The sequence below is a fragment of the Natator depressus genome, chromosome 14 (assembly GCF_965152275.1).
Source record: "Natator depressus isolate rNatDep1 chromosome 14, rNatDep2.hap1, whole genome shotgun sequence".
Taxonomy (NCBI): Eukaryota; Metazoa; Chordata; order Testudines; family Cheloniidae; genus Natator; species Natator depressus.
In genome coordinates, this window is record NC_134247.1 from 627,608 (window position 1) to 650,929 (window position 23,322).

The window sequence follows — 23,322 nt, forward strand, 5'->3', positions numbered from 1 at the left end:
GTGGAAATGAGTTAAGTTTGTCACAGGTGAACTGGGGCCCATCTCCCCTTAAAGGCCCAGCCATTTTATGACAGGATGGATTGGGGACAAATCTCTATAGTTTTCAAATTGTCCTTAATCTTAAGGGTGGAAAAGAGAGAGGTGGTGTGAAGACACATATCTTCTTTCAAACTACAGTCGGTGTCTGGAACACAGTGAGTATTTGACTTCCCATTAATTAATATCTTAGTGGTAGGTAGAGAATGATGAAACAGCTGCTTTTTTGCATTAAGTTGGCCATGTAAACATTAGTGATTATTCAGAAGCAGAGCAATAAAGCTCATGCTCAAATAAATTGGTTAGTCTCTAAGGTGCCACAAGTACTCCTTTTCTTTTTGCGAATACAGACTAACACGGCTGTTACTCTGAAACCAATTCAAAAGGACAGTCTTGCTTCTTACAAGGCATGTGGAACTTGGGCTTGTTTCCTCATCCACTAAAGATGTGGGATGGTCCCTATTGTCTGTCTGAAGCATGCAGCTGTTTCCTATTTTACATCTGAAAGTGGCATATCCCTAAGAAATGTTAGAAAGACACTCTTTGAAGTAACTTAAGCTGAATATTTCCAAGTTACAGGCTTGGTGAGATGCATCTAGTTTCCAAAGGCTGTGATAATCAGAAAAGTTGCAAGGAGGTTAAGGGTCATGTTTCATATCCAGAGCCACTTCTATTTTCAAATACTTGTATGAAATTAGAAGCATCAGGGCAGAGGGAAGGGATTACAACCTGGAGCTCATTAAGGCTCTACAGAGGAGGATGAATTAATCAAGGAACAGCTGAAAATACCCCAAACAATTCACATTTCTCCCACTAACAGGATCAATGTGATGCCTCCAAATATCCCCTTCAATTCTCACCAAAATGATGTATCCTCTATCTCTCCCCCCACCCCCGCACAAAACTGCGTCTGCAAACATTCTAATCCTTTTACATTTCACTGGAGACTACAGACAAGGAACTTGAGTGACCTTGAGCTAGAAACACTTTGAAGCTGTAAACATTTCACATCACATACGGATCTGTATAGTGGGTACGTCTGTGTGCACGTGTGTATATGTATGTGTGCGTGTGTATATTGTGACAGGGTCGGGCCAGATGGTTATAGGAGAGTAACAGAAGGCAGATATATTAGCCCCGGGCTAAGTAGGTCCCTTTTCCCTGGGTAAGGTAACAGGGAAGGTTCCAGAACAATCAGGAACCTTCTAGAGACAATTAAGCCAGGCTGATTAGAACACCTGCAGCCAATCAAGAAGCTGCTAGAATCAATTAAGGAAGGCTAATCAGGGCACCTGGGTTTTAAAAAGGAGCTCACTTCAGTTTGTGGTGTGCGTGTGAGGAGCTGGAAGCAAGAGACACTAGGAGCTGAGAGTGAGAACGTGGACTGTTGGAGGACTGAGGTGTACAAGCATTATCAGACACCAGGAGGAAGGTCCTATGGTGAGGATAAAGAAGGTGTTGGGAGGAGGCCATGAGGAAGTAGCCCAGGGAGTTGTAGCTGTCACACAGCTGTTCCAGGAGGCACTCCAGACAGCTGCATTCCACAGGGCCCTGCGCTGGAACCCGGAGTAGAGGGTGGGCCCGGGTTCCCCCCAAATCCTCCCAACTCCTGGTCAGACACAGGAGGAGTCGACCTGGACTGTGGGTTCAGAAAAACGGCAAAGCTGAGGGCTGCCGTGAAGGTCCAAGGTGAGAAAATCCGCCAATAAGCACAAGACCCACCAAGGTAGAGCAGGAACTTTGTCACTATATATATATATATATATATATATATATATATATATATATATATATATATATACACGAGCACACACACACACACGTCCAATAATAATGGAATTTGATAAGCCCATACATTTACTGCTAGTTGTGGGGGATGGGGGAGTTCTGTTTCATCAGAATGGACAGAAAATCTACTAAGAGAATTTAAAATATACTGTGGCTGATTTCAAGTTTAAAAAAAATAACCACACAGGGAAACAGTTATTTACCCTAGAGTACTTGTGATCCTTCAAAAAGTATTCCTTCTGGAAACCAGCACACACCAGGGCCACTTGTAGCACTGAAAATTCAGAGCAAAAGTTATAACAGGGACATGGAGATTCAATTGACACAGCTCTATCCACTGCACCTCACAGTCAATGACAGTAGAACTGTGAAGAAGAGGAGTAAGTGGACAAGTCATGTGGCTATGCAGAGACAAGACCCTACCTATTGATAAGTTTCCTTCCTCTTGGAGTGGCATAGAATATCAGGCTTGGAAGGGACCTCAGGAGGTCATCTAGTCCAACCCCCTGCTCAAAGCAGGACCAATCCCCAACTAAATCATCCCAGCCAGGGCTTTGTCAAGCCGGACCTTAAAAACCTCTAAGGAAGGAGATTCCACCACCTCCCTACGTAACCCATTCCAGCATTTCACCACCCTACTAGTGAAAAAGTTTTTCCTAATATCCATCCTAAACCTCCCCCACTGCAACTTGAGACCATTACTCCTCATTCTGTCATCTGCTACCACTGAGAACAGTCTAGATCCATCCTCTTTGGAACCCCCTTTCAGGTAGTTGAAAGCTGCTATCAAATCCCCCCTCATTCTTCTCTTCTGCAGTCTAAACAATCCCAGTTCCCTCAGCCTCGCCTCATAAAGTCATGTGTTCCAGTCCCTTAGTCATTTTTATTGCCCTCCGCTGGACTCTTTCCAATTTTTCCACATCCTTCTTGTAGTGTGGGGCCCAAAACTGGACACAGTACTTCCGATGAGGCCTCACCAATGCTGAATAGAGGGGAAGGATCATGTCAGGGCCGGCTCTAGGTTTTTTGCCACCCCAAGCTAAAAAATTTTTGGCTGCCCCTCCTTTTTTTTTTTGGCTTTTACACATTTGCACTTTGCGATTTTTGTTGTTGTTTTGTTTTGACTTTTTTTTTTAATTTTAAACAGAGAATTTGTAGTTAGTGAAATAAAATAATTTCCTACTAGTGTACTCATTTAATTTTAACAAAATCACAATTACAAACAATTTGGGTTCAACTATACACTGTAATGAAAAACGTTAACTTTCTCCTTGATTGTTGACTTTTTAAAAATACTTATTTGAAGTACAAGCTGGTTTTTCTAACTCTTTTTGCCATTTCCCTCTTTGTTGCCGGTAGGCAGCACCGGAAAGTCATTTTCGTTTTTGTCCCGGCATTTTAGCCCTATAACCACCGGCACCGACGCGACATGGAAATTGGCGCGAATGGCGCCGATAGGGCGGCACAGTACACACAAGTAATCGTGAGTCCTGATTTAATTAATCAATAACCGTTAACATTTACACATGTACGCATGTTTACATTATGAGTGACCATGTCACGAGGTGACACAATATTTTTCACGTCATGCTCCTATCGCACTACTGGAGATTTTTTTGATCATCATGGTTTTTTTTTTTCATACATTGGTGGATTTTTCTGAAAAAAAAGGATGGCCAGAACGCTGCCCCTGGAAATGTGCTGCCCCAAGCCCATGCTTGCTGTGCTGGTGCCTAGAGCCGGTCCTGGATCACGTCCCTCGATCTGCTGGCAATGCCCCCACTTACACAGCCCAAAATCCCATTGGCCTTCTTGGCAACAAGGGCACACTGTTGACTCATATCCAGCTTCTCGTCCACTGTCACCCCTAGGTCCTTTTCCGCTTGTGCATTTTCCCAATTGTGAGCAATACAAACCCCACCAAGGAGTTCTAGTTAAATAAGGACTGCAGGTAGGGTTGCCAACTTTCTAATCACAGAAAACCAAACACACCTGCCAGGCCCTTCTCCAAGGCCCCGCCCCAGCATGCTCCATCCCCCTCCCTCCGTCTCTTGTTCTCCCCCACCCTCACTCACTTTCACTGGGCTGGGGCAAGGGGTTCGGGTACAGGGGGAGTGAGGACTCCGGCGGGGGGACTCTGTGGTGGGGCTGGGGATGAGGAGTTTGAGGTACAGGCGGTTGGGGGTGTGTGTGAGGGCTCTGGCTGGGGGTGTGGGCTCTGGGGTGGGACCAGGGACGAGGGATTTGGGGTGCAGGAGGGGGACAGGGCTGTTGGGATGTTGTGGGGGTGTGGGGTGCAGGATCCGGGAGGAAGTTTGGGTGCAGATGATAAATGATCTGGAAAAAGGGGTAAACAGCAAGATGGCAAAGTTTGCAGAGGATACAAAACTACTCAAGATACTTAAGTCCAAAGCTGACCGTGAAGAGTTACAAAGGGCTCTCACAATACTGAGTGACTGGGCAACAGAATGACAGATTAAATTCAATGTTGATAAATGCAAAGTAATGCACATTGGAAAACATAATCCCCACCATACATACAAAATGATGGGGTCTGAATTAGCTGCTACCACCCAAGGAAGATCTTGGAGTCATTGTAGATAATTCTCTGAAAACATCTGTTCTATGTGCAGTGGCAGTCAAAAAAGTGAACAGAATGTTAGGAACCTTTAGGAAAAGGATAGATAAGAAGACAGAAAATATCATAAAGCCACTATATAAAGCCATGGTAAACCCACACCTTGAATACTGTGTGCAGTTCTGGCACCCCCACCCCCATCTTAAAATAGATATATTAGAATTGGAAAAGGTACAGAGAAGGGCAACAACAATTATTAAGGCTATGGCACAGCTTCCATATGGAGGAGAGATTTAAAAGACCAGGACTATTAAGGCTAGAAAAGAGATGACTAGGGGAGTGTGACAAGGTGCTCTACTCACCACAGTATGGCACCTCCTCCTGGCTGTTCTGAGGATTAGGTTCACAAGGTCAACCCCCCTACCCACAGTTGCATGCTGTCCCTCCATCCTTCTTTCTCCGTCTACTGCCCCCTCTCTCGCTGCAGGAGCTGTCTCTTTGTGACATGGCCCTCTAGCCAGGTCACTCAGAATTTCCCCCTTCTAGGATAGAGTCCTTCAAAGTCTCTTCTGCTCAAGGGGCATCCAGCAGTCCTCATGCCTAGTGCCCTGATCCTGTCACTTCTGCAGTGACCCAGGCAGTCTTCCAGTTCACTGCCCTGCCACTGCTCCTTCCCCAGTGGCAAACAGGGGAACCCTCTACTCTGAGATCCAGCCCAGGGACCCTACAATATGCAATCAATGTCGGTTCAGTCCCCACCCTTGCTATGTCCTACCCCACAGGTTCTCTTCTCCACACAGCTCTCTTCAGGATGTGCCCTTTCCTTCAGGCTATGCCAGGCCCCGAGGGTCTTACTCTTTCCCTGGATTCCCTCCTTCTCTCTCTATGAAACAAAGGGTTGACCACAAACTTCCTCCCAGCAGCCTTTGCTGCTGGCAGCTTCCTGAGTTTATGTTAGCCCATCCTACCTCTACTCAGATGAGCTTCCTCCTAATTAGAGCTTTCGTCTCACCCTTAATTCTCCCAGCTTGCAGCCTAATTGGCTGATTGGGACCACCTGGCCTACCTCAGCCCTCTTTGAGCTAGAGTTGCCAGGTGTCCAGTTTTTGACTGGAACGCCTGGTTGAAAAAGGGTCCTGGCGGCTCCAATCAGCCCTGCCGACCGAGCCGTTAAAAGTCCAGTTGGCAGCACAGCGGAGGCCCGGAGCTAAGGCAGGCTCCCTGCCTGCCCTAGCTCTGCAGAGCTCTTGGAAGTGGCCACTAGGTCCCTGCAGCCCCTAGAAGCATGGGCGGCCAGGGTAGCTCCATGCACTGCCCCCACCCCAAAGGCCAGCTCCGCAGCTCCCATTGGCCGGGAACCGCGACCAATGGGAGCTGCGGGGACGGTGCCTGCAGGCGCAAGGGTAGTGCACACAGTGAGGAGCTTCCCTGGCTGCCCATGTTTCTAGGGCAGGGGTGGGAAAACTTTTTGGCCCGAGGGCCACATTGGGGTGCGAAACTGTATGGAGGGCTGGGTAGGGAAGGCTGTGCCTCCCCAAACAGCCTGCCCCCCGCCCCCTATCCACCCCGAGCCATCCAACCCCCCTCTGCTCCTTGTCCCCTTACCACCCCCTCCCAGCACCCCCACCGCTAACTGCCCCCTGGGACCCCACCCCACCCCCTATCTAAACCTCCCTGCTCCCTGACTGCCCCCCCAGAACCTCTGCCCTATCCAACCGCCCCATTCCCCGCATCCAAACAGCCTTAACTCTCCCCTGCAAATACCATATAATTATGTGATTAAGGCATTTTAGTTCTTGTGGTCCCAGATTAGATTAAACTGATTTAAAAGTAGATGTTTTTCTTTTTCCCCTGATGGTGTCAATATATGGCAGAGTGGAGATTGTTTGGTTCATTGTGCACTTCCCTATCTGAATTTGTTTGTCTGTGTTTTAACAAATACATTTGTTAGTCTCTAAAGTGCCACAAGTACTACTCCTTTTCTTTTTGTGTTTTAAGTGTATTCCTTTTATAATCCATCGTTTGGGGATGTCATATTTTTTATCCTTAAATTATTGTTATGTGCTCTCAACCCTAACTCCATCTGAACATAGTTTTTTGTCTGGGATTTTTTTTTAATTATTAAAAATGTCATACATGATGAATACTAACCCCTCCAAAACACACACACAAAGAAAATGGTACGGTGAGATAGTCCTCATGATCTGATACTAAATAATACCAAACTTAAATCACTTTTAAAATTTTAACTTTTAAGAACAATTCACCAGCATACTAGAGAAGCGTAAATCAGCCATAGCACACTGGCTAGTTCGGCTGGGTTTATAGCTGCTTTGCATCTCCATAGCAGCAAAAAAGAGTCAACGTGTATGGGTGGATCTGATCCTTAATTTGCAATTACTCTGTTGGTTTAGAGGGCTACGTTACGGAGACTGGTGTTATGTAAAAGAAGAGGTTGGAGAGCTCAACATCTGCACTCTGAGGTCTCCCCCATGCTCCTGTCTCAATTCCCCCAGACAGTGCTTCCCTGTGTGCAGTGGAACCACTAGCGTGTGGCCATGGAACCTTCAAAGAGCAGCAGCATCAGATGGACTCATGAGAACTTTGGACACGAGTCCAGTCTTCCTCAGACCATCGATTAATTACAACCAATAGAACTGCTGTATGCAAATGATTTGTAGGGGAAGAGCGATCAGTGGAGTAAAAATGGACCCATTTAAGTTACCTGAGACATTGACCTGACTTTGCCTGTAGTCTATATAACCATAACAATTACACCCAACAGCCATTAATAACTTTAGCTTAATTACACCTAAATTTCTTCAAATGTAGCCTACAAATAAGGTTTAAGTGAAGTTTAACTATGAGGAAACTTTGATGAGTCTGTGCCATTCTGTTGTCGAGATAATTTGTGACAAATAAAAGTCTGATACAGATGCTACATATCTTAAAGGACCCATTTGAAAATTATTTTTAATAAACTAACAGATTTACTTGTAAATTCTCAAGAATTTTTTTCTGCACTCAGAGTGAACGCTGGAAGTTCAGAGAGGATACACTGTAGTTTTCAATCAGAACAATGAGGTTGAATCTCTCAAAATGGAACTCAGTCTTCATGATGGAACCATGACTGGTGCCTCCATGAAGAAAGTTGCTGATTTGATTTGGGTATTTTTAATTTCCTTTTGTACGTATATGTACGGTGTTAGATTTTAACTGTACTGTCTGTATCCTTCATCCTTTTCTCACATGAGTAGTCCCACACTGATCTCAGGTCCCAACTCAAGGCACACCCCTCCTGATTGCCTGGCCATGCAGACTCCCCAGCTGGCACTTCCTTGTTTGGGGAGCTATGCTGACCACTTACAGCGACTTTTCCACAGACAGCTTTGGTCTGCCCTGAGCTAGCCCCTTTGCTTTTGAGTGAGCTGGGGACTATGTCAAGACTTCAAAGAGAGTAACAGAGCCCAGAGAGCTATGACTGATATCACAGCTGGAGTGGGGTGCTGATGTTGTAGGGCAGAGAGGATCTAGTAGGCTCCAAAACTCAGAGATAACTCAGTGGTGCTCACAGCCCTACACCTTATGTGTGGTCTAACCATTGGCAGGGGCTCCCAAGGCACAAGCACTGGGCAGGCCCCCAGGTGGAAGGACTGGTGTAGGTTCTGGCCCCACAGCAGCAGCAAAAAGCAGTGGCACTGGCTGTCCCACTGCCTATTCAGGTATGGCCCTGCAGTCCCCACCCATCATGGGGGGGCTGCAGGGCCAAACATGAGTGGTGCTGCAACCCTCATATGCCAGGCTGCAATGCCACTCACTCAATTTTGGCCCATGACTCCCAATATGGGGGAGTGGGGCCAACCCTAAGTGGGCAGGGGGGTGGCCAGCTCTGCTCCTCCTCGATGCAGCCATAGAGCCAGCTCCTTCACCACAGTTACCCCACTCTAGGGCCCTGCGTGGCCTTGCCCCAATTCCAGTAGCTCTCTGCTTGCAGGACTCGCTCAGAGAGTGCATCAAGACCTGCTTACAAGTATGGGGAGCTGCAGTTAGTGCCCACCCAGGGGAGCCAGCCGGGAGAGGGGCAGCGAGGAGCCTTCTGGGGAGGGGACAGACATGAGGAGGTTCTGTTTTGTGTACCATGTGAAAAAATTCTGGGGGTGCTATTGGGATAACTTCAAGTGAAATAGACAAAGGAGCCACCCTCACCAATAATTAAAGAGGTACTGACCATCCTTGGAGGGGGGATTCCATCTCTCAGATATAAGCCTGGGTGGCTTTTCCAGGCAACAAGTGTTTTCCTTTGAAATTCCAAAAGGACCAAATTACCTCCTCTGCACATCTAAACTCTGGGGAATATAACAGGCCCTTAGGGAGGACACAAGAGGGGCAGAATCCGAGCTAACCAAAGGCAGTTTCTTTCTCCTTTGAAAACCAGGAACACCTGTCCTGGGTCCCATCTCAACCTTCACCAAGCTCATTCTCTTCTCCCCCAAGCTCTGGTGCAGCAGAGCAGCCTCCATGACCCCATCTCATAGGAGAGAGACTCCAGGCACAGGGCCTGAAGGGGTCCCACTCCATACAGCACTCTGGATTGCTCAGCTCTAGCACCAGAGACAGAACCGGGTCTGCGCCTGGCCGCAGCCTCCGCTCCAGAGCCTGGTGAGCTCTGCAGCCCCAACTCCGGACCCTACCCCAGAGCCTTGGCCCGGCACGTTCCTCCAGGCCAGGGGAGGCCGGGGGCTCCTGGGTCCCACGCGGGGAGTTCATTCTGCCCTGCTGTTCCCCAGGCAGGTGCTGGCGGGAAGAGAGGAGCAATGGGAGCAGCCGCCTGCACCCCCTACAGTCCTGAACATTGAGGCCTTTGTTTCAAACTCCAATCAAACATCCAGAGCCGGGGAATCCTTCGGCTCCTGAATGGGGATCGGGCTGCCACACTCATTCGAGCAAGCCCTGCCAGCGTGCAAGAGTGGGAGGAGCAGTTCAGAGCCGCGCAGGGCCAGAGAGCCCCGGGAAGGGGGCACAGATCGAGCCACTGCGGCAGGACAGGGGACAGAGAAGCGCCCTGGCAGGGGGCAGGAGCCACTGGAGAAGCAGCCCGTGGAAATGTCCCAGGCCGTGAGTCTGCTCGCGGGGCTGGGGCGGGCGCGCGCAGCCCCACGCAGCGAGCCCAGCCGCGGACAGGAGGTGAGGGCGGCTGGGCACTTTCTCCCAGAGCAAAGAAGCCCGCCGGGACAGAGGGCCTGGCGGCGGGCGCGGGGCACTTCAAAGGCCTGTCGGGCTCCGCCCGCCCTGGAGCCCAGCGCCCCTTGGCTCGGGGAGCCGCCGCTGCCCCCCGCCGCGCACCGCAGCGCCCGGACGGGACGGGACGGGACGGGAGAGGCGGGGCAAGAGCCGGCAGAGCAAAGGCCGGAATCTCCTGGCAAGGAAACAGTAAAGCCCCCCCTCCGCCTGGATCCCAAGGGGCGGAGGGCAGGGCGGGGCTGGCCGGCTGCTGCCCCACGCGGCGCCCGCGCTGGCGGCGCCCCCGGCGGGCTCCCCGTGCCCCTCTGTCATGCGTGTGGTTTGGGACGAGAAGGAGAGTCCGTGCGCCAAGAAAAGCCGAGCGCCCCCGAGCCCCGCCGCAGAGCCCGGGCACCAGTCGCCGGCCCCCGCTAACTACGCCCAGGCGCTACCCTCGCCGCTCATTGGAGCGGGACTGAGCCGAGCGACCAGACCCTGCGCTGCCCTGGGAACAGCAGGAGCAGGCCCGGGCCAGAGACCCCAACTCCGGCCAGCACGGGGGAGACAGAGCCCGCGCAGCACTGCCCGCCCCCAGGGACTAGTTCCTCCGGGACCCGGAGCCCCCGCCAGTCTGCAGCCGAGCGGAGCAGGGGGCAGAGCCCGTCCGTGCGCCCAACTCCTCTGCTCCTTCCCCCGCAGGTGGCTCCGGGTCGCGATGGGCAGAGGAACCGTGCAAGTGCTGCTGCTCCTGGGACTGCTGCACTGGGGCCCCGGTGGCGAGGGCAGGAAGAACTGGAGACGGCGAGGGCAGCAGCCAGCGGCTGCGGCGGCAGCCCGGGAGCGGAGCGAAGCGACCGGGCAGCCCGTAGAGAGCTTCCCTCTGGACTTCACCGCCGTGGAAAGCAACATGGACAGTTTCATGGCTCAGATCAAGAGCCTGGCGCAGTCGTTGTATCCGTGCTCGGCCCAGAACCTGCACCACGAGCTGCGCCTCCATCTCCTGCTCAACAGCTCGGTCACCTGCAACGACGGCAGCCCGGCAGGGTGAGTGCGGGGCTGGGGTCCTCTCCAGAACATAACCAGCTCGAGCCTCCCCTGACCCTGGGGTAAGCCTGGTCCTGACCAGCCCCAGCGCAGCCCTTCCCGATACACCCCCAGCCGGCGTCAGTTCCGAGTCCTGGCCTCTCTGCTCTCCCGCACTACAGGGGCCCTTTCATCTCCCCACGATTGGCTTCACGATTCTGCCCGCATTATCCTGCGCCCCAGAGCGGCCTCCTTGGAGGGCTCCTGCGGACTGAAAGGGATGCCGGAGAACCATCCCCAGAGATCTTGGGGAATGACCTACCCCACGCGCCCCTGCTTCTCCAACTCCGGTCCTTTTCCTTTACTTCATCTCTTCCATGCTCATCTCCCATCCTGCTTCGTTCACTTTACTAGAGCTACTTCATTCACATCCCTCGCAGGGACAGTGGTCTCTGTGCTTGCTTCCCAACCCTGAAGGCTGTGGGGTGTGGAAGGGAGGGTCAATGTCCTTCATTTTAACTTATCAGTAGTTTTCCAAAGTCCATTAGAATCCGAAGCATTTAAGGGCACATTCAAAGGCAGCCAAAGAAGTTCACAGACACAGGGGTGGAGAGGATGACATGGGGACACAGTCCTAAGAAAGAAAGCTGCCTGGGGCTATTTTACTTGATCCTGACTCCTTCTGCATTATCACTCACCCTCATCTTCATCTCTCTTTTATTTTTACCCTCACCAGCATGAGGTAGTTAATTCAGGGAGCCAGCACTCTCCTCTGTTCATCTGTGTGTGTATAAGTGGGGATAATAATGCTTACCCACCTTGTAAAGTGCCTTGAGATCCTCTACTGGAAGAAGCCAGAGAAGTGCCAATTATTATTTATTATTATGATCGCTGGCCCTCTCCTATTCCTGCTTTATGTATATTAAAACAAAGTATGAACATTTTTGTCTAGCACTCAAACTCTGCTTCCACCTCGTGGTCATTACTAAAAACACAGCAAGCAACAGGTGGAATAACTCTTTCCTGCCTGGAAATTCTTAGGAATTCTAGGAATTTGTTTAATGCATTTATTTTGGAGACAGATAAAAGCCAATCTGCCTGGCTCAGGATCTCGGGGAAGGCCCTTTGATCAGAGGGTTTGGAGCTCTTCTGACAGTCTTCCTGTTTCTTACTCTTGTTCTTTAACCAAATATTTTATGTAACCCTCTTGATATTATAATGAGTTGGTGTATCAAAGAGCTTGTGGTTAAGCTAGTCAGTCTGCCTAATGAATTTAATGCTGCTTTCTCTGCTTGTTTTTTCTTCAGCTACTACCTCAAAGAATCGAAAGGCAGTAGAAGGTGGCTGCTGTTCCTGGAAGGTGAGCCTGGGTTATTTTTTATTTAAGCACAGGTCAAGCTTTTTAGCCTTTTTTGGTAAATGAAGAGGTGGGGGTAGGGGAGAGCTATCCAGCTGCTTTCTTCAAAGGCTGTGCAAAATGTGTGTGCTGGCTGCCTTCTGCATAACCAGTGTCTCCATCCTTCCACGCAACCCGATCACTTTGTCATATGCCTTCGCTGCCTGACAATTTAGTGCATTTCTTGGCATCCTAACTACCCACCTGACCCTAATCAGAGCTTCTTAATCCAACTACTTCTTTCTTCTATTTCCTTTACCCACTGCTTGCACCATTCATCTCAGCCTGGAAATCCCATATTCTATTGTACACGTTCATCTCTTTCTCTCTGTGATACTTTGCCACTCCTTCCCGGAACAAAATGACAGCAAGGAATTGACTTGATTTTTTTTTTCTCATGACCCAGGGGGATGGTATTGCTTTAACAGAGAAAATTGTGATACCCGCTATGATACAATGAGGAGGCTGATGAGCTCCAAGGAGTGGCCCATTACCAAAACTGGTAAGTCTTTCTGTGCAGGGGGTAGAAACACCATTACACATTACATCTACCCTCTACACATAATAACAAAAGAAAAAAAGAAAGGGGGGATACACAGATTTTGTAGTGTAGTGTAGCAGAGTTCCTCACAACATACACTGTCACTTCCCCATAATTGCTCCTGTTCAGATATTAACACAATGTAATAGTCACATACATGCATTTGCCTATACATGCATACACACTGCCATTAATTAGTATACATATGCACATGCCCTCGCAGAAACATGAAAACATATACATGTATGCATGTACACTTGCAGGGATGTCAACCTTCTTTGAACCCCCTTTAATTCTGCAATATCATTTTACAGATGGGATGACCAGTACTGCACACATCCCAGATAAAGGAGTATCATTGATTTATATATTGCCCTATGGGATCACATGGGAGACAAGAGTCTTTCAAAGTGTAGTCCAAGGTCTACACCGGGTGGGTGGGTTGCGGGTTACATATCACCCCCCTCCTCCAGCCCTGTGTAGATCAATCAAATATACAATATTCGGGGGGGGGTCCCTCCCTTTCTTCTCCCTCTGAGGTCCCAGAGGGAGCTATGGCAGGAGGACCACTATGGTAACATGGCTTTAATGTGCCAAGGAGCTAGAGTCAGTGGAGACAGACAGTGCCACCATGTGGATGGCCCTGACTTCCTGCAGATCCCCAGGGATCAGTGTGGTTCTCTGGGGATCTGTCAAGATTAGGGAAAAACACTGTCCTGACTCATCACCGCCAATAGGATGAGGTGGAAGGGATCTCTGCAAGGAGATGCTCACACAGATTTCTTCCCTATGAGACCCTTACCCTCATGTTGAAAGACCTGAGCCTTAGTCAGCAATTCTGCCCATAATGGATGAGCCACTCAAAGCCAGCAGCAGAATCTGTTTTGAAAATTGACGTTTAATGGTACATACTCTTATTTAGTGAATCTAGGTGCAATTTTTCTCTGTGCCCAAACTCCTCCCAGTGCAGGATAGGGGCCGATCCATAACTGGCTCCCTGATTCTGCTCCAGTATTAGAGCAGCTGATGTGCTGCTTTAACCTATGGCACTGTCATAATAGAAAGATAGCTATCCTCCATCTCCTAACATGTTGCCTAAACCTGGTGCAGGCACTGCCTCAGCTGCCTTTATGCCAACTGGAATTTCCCTCCACAAGGGGAATTTTCTGTTAGCCATTTTCAGCCAGAATCCATCTACTTCGTGCTGCTGGGTAGTGGAAAGTAGATCATACCAGAAGATACGGGTTCTTGTGCTTAGCTTCTTGTAGTACTGGAAGCAATTACATCAGTTTCTCTTTAAATGCTTTCCTATTCTTGTTGTTTGGTGACTTCCCTTATCTTATTTTTATTTTCACCTCTCTCCCTCTGTATAATGGGGTGAATGATGCTTGATGCTCAAAGCATCAGATAAATGCCTAGAAATACAGATTACCAACCTTCCTTCCCCTCTTTCCTTTTTCTGGCTGCTGAGCTTCATACCCCACTGCTCCCTGATTGTGGGCCAAATTCAATGCTGCACCTTTCAGGAGGCACAGCACAGAAGGCACAGCACAGGAGGTGGGGAGCAAAGGTGAGCTATATACATCACATTTTCACTTCCCTAATTCTGAGCTTCTCTAAGAGGTGGCTTAACTCCCAGCATAAATTAGAGTAGTCCTAGGGGGTGCTTCAATTTATGGCGGCTTTGCATAGCTGACATAGCTGCAGATGGAAATAACTGGAGTACTTTGCACTTGGGCCACTCCCCATCCAGCCCTCAATACACCAACCACAGCTCTCTCCCTGGCATGGCTCTACTTTGGGGACTGCACAGGAGAATGATGAAGGGCTGCCCACATCAGCTCTACGCTGCTCTTGCGTTGGAGGAATTTCCATCAGGGCCATTGAGGTTCCATTACATCACTAGAATGGTATAAATGGGTCATAGTGGAGGCCAGAATCTGGCTCTGTGTCTCCTACTTCTTTGGCCAGCCTCACTGGAACCTTTAAACTTCAATATTTCATCTGTTGTTCTTAAAGGGGTAATCATCATAACAGACTCTTAGAAATTCTTGTACAATAATCTTGGCCTGTCAAATTTCCAGAAGAAATTCATTCACTGTAGTTTGTGGGAGAGGCCTTCACAGCGACACACACACACACACTATTATGTAATTCACTTGGATCGGTTTATCTATCTCAGATAGGCCTGGTCCTATGACTTGGAGACCCCAAACTGCTGCAGATGGGAAACCAGATTGTGAGTTTCTGGGCCTCACCTGCCCTCCCATATGGCCTTGTGAAGGCCCCACCTTCCTTCCCATTCATCACTGCATAATATTCCTTTGGCATGTACAGTAGAACCTCAGAGTTATGAACACCTCGGGAACGGTGTTCATGAAATGTTCGTAACTCTGAACAAAATGTTATGGTTGTTCTTTCAGAAGTTTACAACTGAACATTGACTTAATACAGTTTTAAAACTTTACTATGCAGAAGAAAAATGTTGCTTTCCCCTTATTTTTTTGGTAGTTTATGTTTAACACTGTACTGTATTTGCATTTTTTTTTGTCTCTGCCGCTGCCTCATTGTGTACTTCCGGTTCCAAATGAGGTGTGTGGTTGACTGGTCAGTTTGTAACTCTGGTGTTCACAACTCTGAGGTTCTACTATACTGCAATTGCCTTTGTGAAGATGTAAGATTAGGAAGCATTTAATGAATTTTTATTTTCTTTTAAGACTGCTTAGAAGGTGGAGGTAACACCATGGATCTCCACATGTCTGTGGACCAGAGTTACTGAGTCAGCACAGGATTATGGGGTCTCTACGTTCCCTTGCCCTGTTTATGCCAAGGGCTGATTGTACGTGTAGGTTCTTTCTCTCATTCACACAAATCCTATAATTGCTAGTATTGGAATTCACCTTCCAGAATTTAGGGGTTACAGGAAGAATGTACTTTTAAGTAGGTGCCACAGCACCTCTTCATCATGAGGTAATAAGGCTTCTTGAAGTGCTGGGGTTCACGTCTGATGTGAATCAAGGGCTGAAAATCACATCCACCAAGATGTAGGCACAGACACATTTCTCTTTTTTCCTCCCACTTCACCAACGGCTATCAAAGTGTACCCCTTCTGTATGGCCAGAGCCCCCACACCAGGCTCATTCCTATTGCTTTAAAATCTGAGAACAGCGTTTGTATATTTCTTTTCATCCACCTGCAGGAACTGGGATCCTGTCATCACAGCCAGAAGAAAATCCGCACTGGTGGAACGCAAACATGGTGTAAGGAGGGGCACCAAGGGGAACAAGTTTATATTCCAAAAATTATGTACAAAGAGGCACCATGAGAGGAAAAGGGAAGGGGATTATACCCCAGACATGGTGTAAGAATGGGGAGTGGACCATGCAAACATGGTCTATTGCTTCCTAGGACAGCAAGAGCAGGGAGTGCTACTATGGCAGATAACATAATTAATCCTTGGTAAAAGGGAAAACCCTACATTGTTCCCTCTGTCTACCACTTCAGCTTTCCCAGGAGCGGTGTTGACAAGGTCCAGAGTGACCTGTGTCCATTTCAGCTGAAGGCATAGGTTGGTCTAATGATAAACCTCAAGAAAAACTGGGGAGATCCCAGAGGATATCCCCCAAAGGAATAAATTGGGAAATACCATATCAGGTCCTGCGGCTGGTGATGTGCCTGACAGTTCTCTGAGCTTTGGATGGCTACTTCTGTTCAGAGGGGAGACCTAGGAGGGGGAGGTTGGCTTGCTTGTGCTTATACATAGACCCTCTGGACTGCAGTGCTGCAAGAGGGGAAGAGAAGCAGATATAGGTGACAATTTCTATTGCAGCAGCTGGGGCCAAAAAGCTAAGAGATAGAAAAATAGTTCCATTCCTGCAGAGACATTTAATAACAATACTTAGCAATTACATAGGGTAGGTGAGTTCTTCCATTTTACATAGAGGGAAACTGAAGTACAAAGAAAAGCACTTGCCCAACGCTGCCCAAGTCAATGGAAAAGCCAGGATTAGAATTTAGATTTGTGCTCTAGAGCATGATGCCTCATAATTAGGGCTCCATGTTTGTCATGGAGGTCATGGAAGTCAGTGATTCCATGACTTCCTGTGACCTCCGTTACTTCTGCAGCGGCCAGTGTGGCTGATCCAGGGCTGCCCAAGCAGCTGGCCCCGAAGCCAGCTGCTCAGGAGGCCCTGGGGACAGCCACAGTGGCCACTGATTGAGTGGCTCTGCAGCCAGCCGCTCAGGCGACCCCGGAGCCAGCCACCATTGGAGCGGCCCCGGCCCTGGAGTCAGCCACGCTGACCATTGCTCTGGTGGCCCCTGGGACCATCTGAGCAGGGCCAATGCAGCTGGGCCTGGGGACTGTTTGAGCAGCAGTCCTGGAGGTGGCAGGAGCAGCCGCAGCTCCTGGCAGTCCCAGGGCGGCCGGAGCAGAGGCTGGCCCCCCAGGGCTTCCCCCGCAGTGGCGGCTGGAGCGGCTGCTGGCCCCCCAGGGCTCCTCCTCCGGCAGCAGCCAGAGCAGCCACTGGCCCTTTGGGGCTCCCCCCCACAGCTGGTGCCGTGGGCCCCTGGGGATCCCCCGCCCAGCAGCTGGTGCCATGGGCTCCACCCCCACCCCCCCACAGCACCCCCCCCCATAAGATTCAATCAAGTATTTATGGCATAAATCACTGACAGGTCACGGACAGTGATTTTTTTGTTTCCTGCCCGAGACCTGTCCATGACTTTTACTAAAAATACCCGTGATTAAATCGTAGCCGTAGTCAATTAGACCAATAAAAAGATTTCAGTAAAAAGGCTAACATCCAGAAGGGGAAAAAAAAAGCAACTGTAACTGACGCCACTGGAGGTAATCCTTCCTTTGAGTATTCAAGGGGGTGGTATAAGCATATCATTGAACAAAAAAAACGGTCCCTTCCCTTCTTCGCAGGATTTCCTTCCAGTTCCTTGACCCCAGCCTCACCCCGTGTATGTCAAGGGAAAATGAGCGCTCACAAACTTCTCATCTCTTGCAGTTTCATCCCCTATTGCTCAAGTGATGTTTGGAGTGGTGCCTCTTCCAAATCTGAAAAAAGTGAGTGCTGCCAATAGGCTGGCTGCCAGACAATCATCACACATTAGAGGATATGGCCTGATTTCTCTGAAATTATTCGAATGAGAGACAAGCTTTTTCCTGCTGAGAAGCAGGAAAGAATAACAAGTAACCTCCAGACAAAACATCCCTCTCCCCTCATCACATCCTGCAGGGACATGGTTCAGAGCCCCTGCATGCAGGGATGTCACAGATGCACATCTAGTCCCTGCAGGTTGCACCTGGAGTTCCTGAAGCAGCCTTTCCTTTTAGATAAGCCTCTCCCACCCTGCATACACTGCAAATTAAATGGAGTGGCTGGGGCACCATGGCTTGTAATGTGTCTTCTCATATTGCGGACCTGAGTGATAAGTGTAATGAATTCAGTCTCATTCTTGTCCCAAATGGATGTGAAGCTCACCCATTGTTGGGCAGGATCTGCTTGCAATTTGGCCTGCAAGACAAAAACCTGTGCATTATAATATAATATGATGCTGTTGCCTGATGATACTGGTTTTGGATCAACACAATGTCACTGTGACAACAGTGCAACATTGTGATGTCTCCTTGGCACACAGAGATGGACATTTCCTTATGCAGATAAAATTAAAGATCTTTAACATCCTGCAGATGAATCATGCCACCTCATGATATGATGAGTCTTAAAAGATAACCAGAATTAGTACTTGGATGTGAGACCGCTACAGAAGACTAAACGGGGCTTATTTTCTCACTTACACTGGATAAATCTCCATTGACTTTAGTCAAGTTATTCCTGATATAGCCTGGTGTAACTAAGAGGAGCATCAGCCCGAAGGCGCTGCACGAAGTAGTACTAGTAATTCAGCAGGACATATGCTTTCCTCTGAATCAGTGCTTGATCCAATGCCGTACTGTCAGCCATTGTGCTGCTGGATGTGTCGTCTTTCCACTGATGTGAAATTGATATTCTGACCACTTGTGGGTGCCCACGACAGTTTTTGCAAGAACAGAGGCATTAGCTCTGGTGTCCTGGCCAAATTCCAAGTGAGATAATGAAATATTCTCCCTTTCTAAATTTCCCCTGTAGTTTCAATTGGCTATAATATTCTTTTTCACTTCCTATCCTGTTGTTCAGTGTTGCTGTGCAACAGTTAAGCAGCTACTGTCTCTCACCTCAGAGCAACTGTGGGATGGGCATGAGTGAGGGAAGCCTCCTCAGCAAAGTTTTAGCCTACACCTCACAGTCCTATTGATGGTGAACTCTTTCTTTTCCAGATGAATATGCCTTCATGGGAGCCCTCATAATACAAGAGGTAGTAAAGGAGCTGGTGAGAAAAGGCCTTAATAATGCAAAGGTACTACTCCTGGCCGGAAGCAGGTAAGTGTCTGCATAAGATTGTCCTACAATGAAGAGATAAAGAATATGAAAGAGCAACTGCAATGGAGCACTGTCTTTACAGGAGATTAGTCATGGGAGATTAGTTCCCAGACACTGCCTGCAGGTGGTGCTACGAGGAGTGAGGCAGAAGCACTGGTAGGGGAAAGCTCGCACAAATACTCCTCTCAGCCTCTTCCTGTAAGAGCTGCAAAGGAAATGATGTAGAAATACTGGCTTTTGGTTCAGAGGAATTTATTTATGGGGAAAGAATATTAGACAATAATAGAAACAGATGGAAAATTTTGTCTCCAAATTTCAGGGTCTTTCTATTTTGAGCTGCCAAAGCTCTTGCTAATAACAGGAAAGAGCTATGCCAGAAAGAAGAAAATAAAATGGATGGCTTTTGGTTGCTGAACTAGTTAGCATTGATTTTATTTCTGAGAATTTATGAAGTGAGGAAATAACTTGCTGACTAGTGACTAGATTATGCCCTTACTGACTGGTCAAATTGCTCAATGCATCAAAACTGTAAAAGGAGTATGTATCGTAGCTGTCTTGCAACTACGTCAGGTCTGTAACTGAATTAGTGATCTTCTCATTGCAGTGCTGGGGGAACTGGGGTGCTTCTGAATGTGGATCGAGTAGCAGAGCAGCTGGAGGAGATGGGTTATCAAGGGATTCAGGTCCGAGGGCTGGCAGATTCTGGCTGGTTCCTGGATAATAAACAGTACCGCAGAACTGACTGTATTGATACCATAACCTGTGCCCCAACAGAAGCTATTAGGAGAGGAATCAGGTACAATAAACTATTCTAAATTACCCTTCCCCAAGAGCTAAGGATGAGGAGAAATCCTGAGGCAGGGCTCTGACACTCTTCCTGTCTTCCTTGCGTCCTTTTTGTATTTTTAAGATACCTATCACATGCCTCACCCTTTGTTAATGAGCTTCTACCTCTAAAGAAAAAAAACATCATTTCAAAGGCATATTCACGAGACTGTGTGACATTACAGACACTGTATTGAGTAACACAATACATTGATGTGACCTGACAGACACAGGGAAGAATGTTGCTGTTAATAAACTGAAATTGCCATCTCTCTAATGCTCCCATCACTGAGTATCTGATTGTTATTTAGGGGAAGGTGCCATACCCTAGGATCATAAAAGCAAGTGGCGGGAAAAGTCCTATCAGAGTAGCCAGTCCACCTCCAGAACAGAGAGTATCACTGGCTAATGAAATGCCAGCTCTCCTCCTTCTCATTTATAAGTCAAGTTTGATTAAATAGTACTGTTCACACCTGCTTGCCTTCCAGCTGAATCAAGAAAGGTTAGCTCTGTTCTTCTGTGCACGGTTTTTTGCACTCACTGCTTCATTCGTGCACAGAGGACTCTCCAACTGCAACCAGCAAATGCCCCAGTGTTCTAGTGAATAGGAGATATTCCAAGCAGAATGAGACTGCATGGCACCATGGCACTAACCCCCCCATTGCTATATCTTTCAGATATTGGAATGGCATTGTTCCTGAACGCTGCAAACTGCAGTTTAAAGAGGGAGAGGAATGGAATTGCTTTTTTGGCTATAAAATTTATCCCACTCTTCGATGTAAGTGCAAAAAGAAAGGCCTACCTGCCTGAGAGTCTGAAATTGGTCCTAGGCAGTTCCTTCATTTACTGCTGTTAACCTGATGAAGACTCTCTCCAATTCTTTTTCCCTCTAGGTCCAGTCTTTGTTGTGCAGTGGCTCTTTGATGAGGCCCAGCTCACTGTAGATAATGTGCACCTAACTGGACAGCCTGTCCAGGAGGGGCAGTGGCTCTACATCCAGAATCTGGGCCGGGAGCTAAGAAATACCCTGAAGGATGTGACGTGAGTACTGCAGTAGGAAAAGCTGGGGTGTTTTTCCCCCTAAGAGAAGTTCTGCATAAGCTGTTTTGTGGGAAGTTCACAATGGCTCTCTTGATACCAATGTGATTTATTTGGTATCTGTACCTAATCTGCATCAGGAAACATGCTATTAACATATCTGAAAAAAAATGAGGCGGGAACAGAGTTCTACAGGGGTGTTTTAAGAGACACTGATCATAAAACACCCTGGCAACAGGTGAAAGGATGACATGAAGCCTCTCGTATGTCTTAGACGCTTCATGCTAGATCAGCTATTCATGGGAGTCACTGTAGCACCTATGAGCCCCTATAAATGCACCCAACCAATAAGCTATGGAAACGTGCCATTTTCTGAAACTTCCACCCTGTTCTAGTCTATTCAGATTCTTATATCATGCCCAGCACTGTGGTATCCAAGCATCATGCCAGGGACAGCAGAACTTCTAGCCAATTCCAGGACAGGGGCAGAAATTATCTGTGAGATGAGTCACCTTTTTGCCTTCTCACCATACCTGATCTGTGTTTTCCTTTCAGTGCTAGTTTCGCTCCAGCCTGTTTGTCTCATGAGATCATTACGCGCAAGTAAGTGTCTCTCTTCACGGAGTCTATGAAATGTCATGAGTTAGCAAGAAAGGGAATATGGTAATACTGATACCCTAACCCACTGATACAATCTTTTGGTTTGATTTTGCAGTCACTGGACAGACATTCAGGTGAAAGGAACTTCGTTACCCCGTGCCCTGCATTGCTGGGACCGCAGCCTGCATGACAGCAACAAAAATGGGAAAGCCCCTTTGAAGGGTTGCCCAATCCACCTGATTGACAGCTGTCCCTGGCCCCACTGTAACCCCTCATGCCCTACCATCCGGGACCAGTTCACGGGGCAGGAGATGAATGTGATCCAGTTCCTCATGCACATGGGTTTTGATGTTCAGAAGATGGCACAGCAACAGGGCCTGGAGCCCAGTAAACTTCTGGGGATGCTGAGCAGTGATAGCTAGAAAGGGTTCTCTATGAAAGGGCAGAATGATCAGATAAGGAGAGGGAGCCTCTAAGCTTCTCTCCCAAACTCTTTAACCTTCTCCATTCTCATGCAGGCACACTTACACACATGCACACTCACAAGCACACTTACTGTGTGTCAAGAAAAAAAAAAGAACAGATTCTTGCTTACACCATTTGACTGAAACTCATTACCTCTAAACTTCAGGGCCTAGTCTTGGCTGTTCAGAATCTCTTTCTGTGATACACAAGGTGGCCTGAAGCAGGGAGCAGCAATGCCATAAACACCAGCTTTGAGAACCCTTCCCAAGAGCTAAAAGGACTCTTACCCTTGCTGAGAATGTTTCACATCATAGACTTACAACATATGGTGAAAAAAGCACTGGATTTTTTTGTCCAATTAGAAGTGTAGGATTACATGACTTCCTAGAGGTCAACATCTCATGATGTATCATAATGTACAAACCAAGGACATGTGCTAGGAACGGACACTCTTATACTCAATTTACTTTTTTATTATTTTATAAAATGACTTTTTTATTACTTATTTTTAAAAAAATTAAGCAAGAAATATAAAATTAATGATATTGTTTTGTAACATATTTTTTTTAAATAATGAAAAAACCTCCTGCTACTATGGCAATGTGGGCATATTTATTTTAATATGTAAATGCTATTTATAAGGGCTGACCAGAGAACTGCTCATATGTCTTAGTAAAGTTTTAAATACTGCTCCTGGGGATGGGGTTTTCTTCTGATCACATGTGTGGGAGAGGGCAGTATTGGCATTATTATAATTATTATTAGATTCCAATGTTCCCCTTGTAATATGTTTGTTGTTATTTCTGGAATGGAAAGGATGTAATGCACGGTGTAGTTACAGAACTTGGTAGTCAGAATTCACCATCCTATGGCACTGATTAATACAGGATCACAGTTCCAGACTATGAGCAGAGCTGAAACTCAAGTAAATAGTTTCAAATATTAAGTGTTTAAAAATCTTTACATTCATAGATTCTAGGGCCAGAAGGAAGCACTCTGATCATCTAGTCTGACCTCCTGTAGAACACAAGCCTCTGCAAAATCATTCCTAGAGCAGATCCTTTAGAAAAACATTCAAACTTGATTTAAAAATTGTCAGTGATGGAGAATCCACCTTGACGCTGGATAAGTTGTTCCAAGGGTTAATTACTCTCACTGTTAACATTTTACACCTTATTTCACTCAGTATTTGTCTAGCTTCAACTTCCAGTCACTGGTTCATGTTATACCTTTCTCTGGGGGACTGAAGAGCCCATTATTAAATATTGGTAGTTACAGACTGTAATCAAGTCATCCCTTAACTCTCTCTCTGTTAAGATAACTCCAATTACAGTCCTTGGGTCTACCGCTATAAGGCATGTTTTCTAATCCTTTACTCATT

General features: G+C 47.6%; 1 protein-coding gene and 1 long non-coding RNA gene across 2 annotated transcripts in view; one reads left to right on the forward strand and one right to left on the reverse strand.

Annotated features, from left to right (window-relative positions):
* The window catches only part of LOC141998411 (uncharacterized), a 47,344-nt gene that overhangs the window by 4,013 nt on the left and 20,009 nt on the right, over positions 1 to 23,322 (reverse strand). The window lies entirely within an intron of this gene.
* NOTUM (notum, palmitoleoyl-protein carboxylesterase) lies at positions 9,435 to 22,379 on the forward strand. The gene is given in 12 exon segments (XM_074970812.1): positions 9,435 to 9,876; positions 9,878 to 10,666; positions 11,953 to 12,005; positions 12,448 to 12,543; positions 15,782 to 15,842; positions 17,598 to 17,656; positions 18,911 to 19,013; positions 19,618 to 19,809; positions 20,516 to 20,616; positions 20,732 to 20,879; positions 21,432 to 21,479; positions 21,592 to 22,379. Coding segments are annotated over 12 exon segments (2,328 nt in total). The 5' UTR covers positions 9,435 to 9,505; the 3' UTR covers positions 21,899 to 22,379.